This window comes from Sander lucioperca, chromosome 4, assembly GCF_008315115.2.
Source record: "Sander lucioperca isolate FBNREF2018 chromosome 4, SLUC_FBN_1.2, whole genome shotgun sequence".
In the NCBI taxonomy this organism is placed as follows: Eukaryota; Metazoa; Chordata; class Actinopteri; order Perciformes; family Percidae; genus Sander; species Sander lucioperca.
Window position 1 is genome coordinate 6,720,050 of NC_050176.1, and position 6,961 is coordinate 6,727,010.

General features: G+C 40.3%; 1 protein-coding gene across 1 annotated transcript; it reads left to right on the forward strand.

The window, feature by feature from the left end:
• Positions 1–22: 22 nt before the first annotated feature.
• LOC116042657 lies at positions 23–6,339 on the forward strand. Its single transcript, XM_031288943.2, has 5 exons — positions 23–256; positions 722–1,060; positions 3,065–3,442; positions 5,119–5,219; positions 5,632–6,339. The coding sequence occupies exons 1-5, from the start codon at positions 196–198 to the stop codon at positions 5,839–5,841; spliced, it is 1,089 nt and encodes a 362-aa protein (XP_031144803.1). The 5' UTR covers positions 23–195; the 3' UTR covers positions 5,842–6,339.
• The last annotated feature ends 622 nt before the right edge of the window (positions 6,340–6,961 follow it).

A 6,961-nucleotide genomic window follows, 5' to 3' on the forward strand; every position in this document is an offset into this window, starting at 1 on the left:
TAGAAGGTTAGCTTTTGCTTCCTCTTGTGTTCATTTTGAGGTTTGAAGGTGGAGCTTCATGGAGTTCCTCTTGGTTTCATTTGCAGTTAACCAAACTTTTGTCATCCAGTTCTGAGTGATTGCATGTGTGCTGTCATGGTTTACATCACTGACCTCCCTTAGGAACTTACTTAGTGTCTTCTGACAGTATTAAAGATGACTGGGATCCAGTACCTGGCATGTCTGTGGACTCTGTTCATCACACAGACTGGATTTGGTAAATTGATCATTTGCTTCTTGTTTTCCAGTTTGAATGGTTCCTGGAGCGTAAGAATAAGAACGAGGGAAGTCATTGGGAGTCAATGTCTACTTCACAACATTATAATGCACCGCTATGGATTGTGCCAGATTAATTTACTTTTGGTAATTTTTGGGAGCTGCAGTTTGTTGTGGTATCATGTTGGATTATATCTATTATTTTGTCCATATAATGTATGTGGAATAGTTTGATCAGAAGATTACCAAATAGGATTTTCTTTGGGCGGAATGCACATCTCCTAAGTTTTTTTTTTTTTTTAAGCATAGTGTTTTTGCATAGTTTAATCTAATATTATTTACCATGTTAATTAGCTGCTTTTACTTTGAAACTGCCACATCTTTAAGTAGGCTATATAATCACACTTTTTTCACCAGACAAAAAAATGTTTATTCTAAAAAAAATCTTTTTTTTGTTTTTATCAAGTGTGCAGTGACATTCAGTTCTTGGAGAGGAATGAGGGGGAATCTGTGGTTCTTCCCTGTGTAGTTGACCAAAGAAACCCTTCGCCCTTCGGTGTCTACCTGAAGCGCAACTGGCTGAAAACCAGTGAAGTGCTGTTCATGCACACCGGGAACGACGTCAGTGCAGATAACCGCATCAGTGTCAGTGGAGACCCGAGCAGCCACTCTCTGAACGTGACCATCTCTCAGCTGAGTGCCAGCGACACAGACCGCTACTACTGTGAGTTTGTTGCGAACAACCCTTTAGGTGAAGATGACCGAAAACAGGGGAAGACTGAATTCTTCCTTCTTGTTAATTCTGGTGAGTGTTTCTTTTTTTTCTTTCATCCCATTCACTTTTCACCTGTTTGTCACCCACAGAAGTTTCAACTTTCCAAAACTAACACAAAACAAGAAGGTTAAATATACTGTAGGTGGTTGACATTTGAAGTGTGTTTGGTGCTGTTGTTTGCTCACTACCAGTGCTCCCACTAAGCACCACTGTCTAATAAAGCATACTTTATAAGGTGTTGTAAATGATAATAGTTTTCAAGTCAAGTCTTTCAAGTTTTTCAAGTCAGGTTTATTTGTCAATTTCTTCACATATACTAGACATGCAGAGGAATCGAAAAAAATGCACAACAGTTAAGACAAGACATTCCTACCACAAGAGTAAAAAAAAAAAGTGCTCAACAAATAGGGACATTTTTCCTAACACTAAAACAATAAACAAAAACACAAGAATATCATAAGTAGCAAAAAAGTTTATATGATGTGGTGTGGTAGTGCAGAAAGATGTGCACAAATGCAACGGTGCAACAGCAGCAACTTCAGAGTCCAGAGGTTTTGTGCAAAAAGATGCTATGCACAAAAAGAAACAGCACCAACTTCAGAGTCAAGAGTTTTTTGTTTTTTTTTGGTTTTTTTGGAGGGGAGGGGGGGGGGGGCAGAAAGGGGAGAGAGTTCCGTTTCCTGACAGCCTGGTGGATAAAGCTGTTTGCTAGTCTGGTGGAGCGGGCACTGAGGCTTCTATATCTCCTCCCAGAAGGTCGACCTCCTTCCTTCCTTGGTCTCATCGTTATTGGTGATGAGAGCCACCAGAGTTGTGTCGTCCACAAACTTCACCATGTTGTGCTGTAGGTTGGTGTGCAGTCGTGTGTCAGCAGGGTGAAGAGCAGGGGACTGAGCACACAGCCTTGGGGGGGCCCTGCGCTCAGTATGATGCGGTAATAATGCGGTAATAATAATACTGCTTGTTATTAAATGAGGTTTGGTCCAGGTGCCTTGCAGCCAGCAGGAAAGCAGTGGAACTGAAAATGTAGGTGGCATTTAAAGAGCTAACTAAAGATATAAAGTATATTATGCTGGAGGAGGATATACACCAGTAAAAGGGATTTTTCACAACCTGCAACCCAAAAGTTCCCCTTATTAATGATGTTTTACTGACATTTCAGTTATTAATAAGTCTTATAACCACTATATAAATGATGCCTTATTAAAACTGGTACCATGAAGTCTTTTTTTCAAAAAAGAACTAAACTGCTAAAATGCCTAACATGGTCTCTGATCAGTTCCTGAAACATGCTCAACACAGCTCTCTTGAAATCTAAGCTGTTGTTTTTCTTTTTTTGACACACATTCAGCATTTTGCCAATGATGACTCACTCTGGTCGGTTTCGTTCGTGTTTAACCGCCAATTGTTATTGAATAGCCTGGCCATGAATCCCCTACTCTCATTTCCAGATCTAAAAATACAAACCCACCATTACCACCGTCAGCAGAAACAAGTAAAAATTAAAATCATACTGAGTTTTATTAAACTTCTAAATGTTAAAAAATATTACTCACAACACTAGGTGGAGTCGGAAGCTCCTCTCACCCTCTCAGCAGATTGCCAGTTGGCCAAGAGAAGAGGAAACTGTTCTTTGTGTTCTCTGTTCTTTCTCTGTACCCCAAATATAAATGTTCCTACAGCACCCTCAATATGCTTTCAAGAGTAGATGATTTTATGGTATTATTTTACATAATATGAATTTATATTTACAGATACACTGAAGTTCCTGTCTAAAAAAGTATATCTATGATTACTGCCTGTTGACTACACATATTGATTGATTAAAAAGGTTACATTCAGTTAGTCCTATCTGGTTACATTTAGTACATGTGCTCAATAATGCCGCTACTTTAAATAATCTATATAATCTACTGAGCACTCCTTCTTATAACCTTATGGCTGCTAACCCCCCAAAAATATTTTGATTATTCAGAGGAAAAAGGGGTTTACCATAGGTCATACTCTAAGCTTTATTCCCTTTCCCCTGTGGAGATGCCCTCGGGCCAGTGGACATTGGGTTGGTGGAGACATGTTCTGGGGGCTCAGCCGTGCTCCCCTGTCTCCCCCCACACGGGGAGGCCTTGGCCGTGGAAGGGGTGAGTCTGAAGCGACAGAGGGGCCGGGCACGTGTGGAGGTGTTGTACCACTCAAAGCGTCACCACGGCGGCAGCCCTCCATCCTCCTCCCTGTTCCCTGTTGAGAGGGTCCACCTGTCCTCGGCTCCCGGTCCCAGGGGCATCACCTACAACCTGACCCTGCAGCAGCTGCAGCCGGACGACAGCGCCCTGTACAGCTGCCAGCTGCTCCTCAGTGGCAGGCCCGACACCAGCACCACTCTAGGAAGACAAGCACTCTTTGTTTCTGTGCAAGGTGGGTCACGTCACAGAGGGACTTGATCGCCAGGTTACTTATACTTACTTCATTTTGTGTTTTCAGGGTTTTGAAAGTGAAAACTAATTTTTTTTAAAGATTATTTTTTTGGGCTTTTCCGCCTTTAATTTGACAGGACAGCTAAGTGAGAAAGGGGGAAGGCATGCAGGAAATCATCACAGGTTGGATTCGAACCCTGGACCTCTGCGTCGAGGCATAAACCTCTCAGTATATGTGCGCCTGTTCTACCCACTGATCCAACCCGGCCACAATGAAAACTTCTTTTAATACTAACTGTTGTTCTGTTGTACCAATTTGTTTCCTTTTTGTGGTGTTTTTTTCCCCCAATGTATATCAGTGTCTGATCAGTCCAACTCTGATTACTAAGGATGTCAGCCTTCTACTAACATACCTGCTACTAATTATATCAATAACAATGGCTATAACCTTAGTAAAGATTCCACTCATATTTGCCAATCTCAGTGTTGTTGTTATTGTTTGTTTCTTAAATAACGATTTGAACTGAGTAGATTCAAGTTTTGTGGAACACTGACATGTTCAGAAACTCATGCTGGCTTTTTATAAGCACTATCATTGTTCCCTTATTTGTTCATTTGCACGCCTGTGGGTGTGTGCACAACTGATGACACTAGACAATGATAGGCATCACTAACGGATGTTTAGTGTTTAGATGTGTATTTCTTTTTATCAACAAATGATCCCCAAGTATTGAGAACGCTGTGTAACCAGTAACCAGTAACATAGCTCAAGCATGGCGTTTGTCGTTCGACTGATCATGACTGTTTTCCCAAGATGGCGCCGGCCTGTATACGCGAACGGTACTGTCTTTATAAACTATCTTTTTAATAAACTGTCTGTACACTTACAAAGTTCTCAATGCTTCGGTTTACATGTAGGGACCCTCATTATGCTACCATGGAAGTGTGGTGCTATTTTCAGCCTTGTTAGTGGTATAGAAATAGCGATTTCTTTTTACTTTACCCTTGCCCCGACGACTAGCTTTATAAGCTAATTATCGGTTTGCGCTAAAACTGGTCACATTTGATTAGCATGAAAACATATCCCAGAGAACAGTTGACTCGGTATGTGTTATTAACCTCTAGGTTCATTTTGCGCCGGATTTCTCCTTTAAAGGAGGTTGACTCAGATTATTTAAAATAGATGATTCAATTTCTACCAATTTTGTGTTTGAGATGTCAAATGTCATTGCCAGTTGAGCTTATTTCTCACTTTCATTGAACAATCCAAACTGCTATCACTCATCTACTGATAATATCAGACCAACCAGAACTCCTGTTTGCTGCTCAATAACAGTCTCCCTATTCATGAAAATGTTTCGGTGATGTTGATCTTTACATTGTACAGAAACCATATTCATATATTCAAACTGCAGCCTACAACTAGGAAGGAACTTTGAGTCAGTGGTCTTTGCAATTCCACTGAACACATTATACTTGAGCATTTGTTGTGTTTATCTTACAGTGTTTTATGAATGAACATGCAAGTGTCAGTGGCGGGATTGCAGTGCAGCAAGGAAGCTGAGTGGTGTCGGTGCAATTCCTCAGAGGATGTTGAGACACTGTGTGTTTGCATCCTGCCGCAACAGTGAAGTCGACCCTCTTATCTTCAACATTTCTCTTTCTGCTTCTTCACAGGAGGTCAGTGTGGCTGCTCCAACTACTCCACTCTGCTATATGCTTTGTCCTCAGCTGTGGCCATTCTCCTCCTCATCCTTGGATTTGTGGTGATTTATAAAGTGAGTGGGCTGACACAACACAAGAGTTAAGGAGAAAATAAAAAATATAAGTGATTAATGCGAACAGCACCTGCGTGCAAGAGAGTTCCTCTGCAGCTCACCACAAAACCACACGGTTTCATAACTTGTTGCTATCAGTTGTCAGCATGCTTTTCTTACAATTCAGTTAGGAAGGTAGTGAAACCCTAATTCTATTTTTTTAGTTTCACCAAGTTAGTAGTGAACTACAGTGTTTATTTTAAGCTTTTTTTTATTGCTGGTAAAGATATAGTAAGGATTAGATTTGGTTCGGACTTCACAATGAAAATGCTGCCTCAACAGAAAATAACACTGATTTTAACAGGAAATCGAGAATGCGTTCACTCTGTTTGTTCTCTTCACTGATTTGTTTTTCTTCTGTTTCAACTGTCAGGGCAAAGCACACCGCAGTGTCAAGTCACACCCTCAGGCACCCATTTACGAGGAGATGACCGGGCTGCAGCCTGTCAGTCGAAAACTGGCCCCCCGTCATCTGGAGGAAACTGAGTCTTCAGAGTACAGAAACTGCTCTGTGAAGAAATCCTATACTGAAAACCATTACGAAAGCCCCATTGGAGCCCTGAGCCCCAGGAGTGAGTCGTAGAAATGAAATATTAGACCTTGTCACCAGCATCGGGAACTAGACTAACTCATCAACTCCGCTGCCTGAAACTCACTGAATTCCAATTAGCACTCTGATTTCTCTAACAGATTTTAACAGAAATGTTTACTGCCACTGTTTGTTTTTGGCTATTCAGCTAATTAAAGGTACCCTGTGGCATTTTGGTAACAAAGTTATGTCACTGTTTATAATATTGTTTATGAACATTTCACTGTTTCTCACCAAAACCCCTTTGTGTGTGTGTCTTTGAGATCTAACAAACATGTTGAAAGCATTTCCTTCCTCATAAAACATTTGCAAACCTCCAGATTTGTCACATTTCTACATTTCTTGAAGTTACCGCCACTGACAGTCAATCACATGCATGAGCGTCATGCTTGTACACAAGAATCTAACGAAATGGGTACCATTTTTAAAAATGTTGCTCCACAGTGCTACACTTTTAAATTGTAATTGCACTGAAAAGTTAATAAAAACATTGTTAAAAAAATAATCTACTGTTTCCATAATAAAGAATTCCTGTTTAATGATTTGCACGTTTACTATACTATGACTTTTTTAAATGACATTTTTTTGGCATACTATACTATAACTTTTTTAAATGATATTTTTTTACGACATACTATACTATGACTTTTTTTACGCCCTTTATTATAGCAAACTATATTATGACTTTTAAATGACATTTTTTCAGCATACTATACTATGACTTTTATCGCATACTATACTATGACTTTAAATGACATTTTTTACGACATACCAGTCCATCCAGAAAAACGTGATTATGCAATCGCATAATTCAATGCATAATCAGCCAAAGTCCGCATATTTATGCGGGGGCCGCAATTTTCCAAATACGCCGCACTTTCGCCGCATAAATTGCAGATTTCCGTGCAAAATATGCTGATATATGATTTCATAATCCCCGCATTTTCGTTGCAAAAAAGTCGCATATATCTTAGCAGAAAGTTGAAAAATGTTGCGTTTACTTCACACAAGAGCAGCCATTTTCCCCTGTTGCCATGGGAATGTTATGAAGTGACGTAATTACGCGACGTGAACATCATCGAAAAGCTGCAAACCCCGCGATGAAGCCATGATG

Coding starts and splice junctions, on each gene's coding strand:
- LOC116042657 (XM_031288943.2), top strand. CDS start 196: ATGACTGGGATCCAGTACCTGGCATGTCTGTGGACTCTGTTCATCACA. Junction 257..721: donor CATCACACAGACTGGATTTG/GTAAATTGATCA, acceptor GTTTTTATCAAG/TGTGCAGTGACATTCAGTTC. Junction 1,061..3,064: donor CTTCCTTCTTGTTAATTCTG/GTGAGTGTTTCT, acceptor TCCCCTGTGGAG/ATGCCCTCGGGCCAGTGGAC.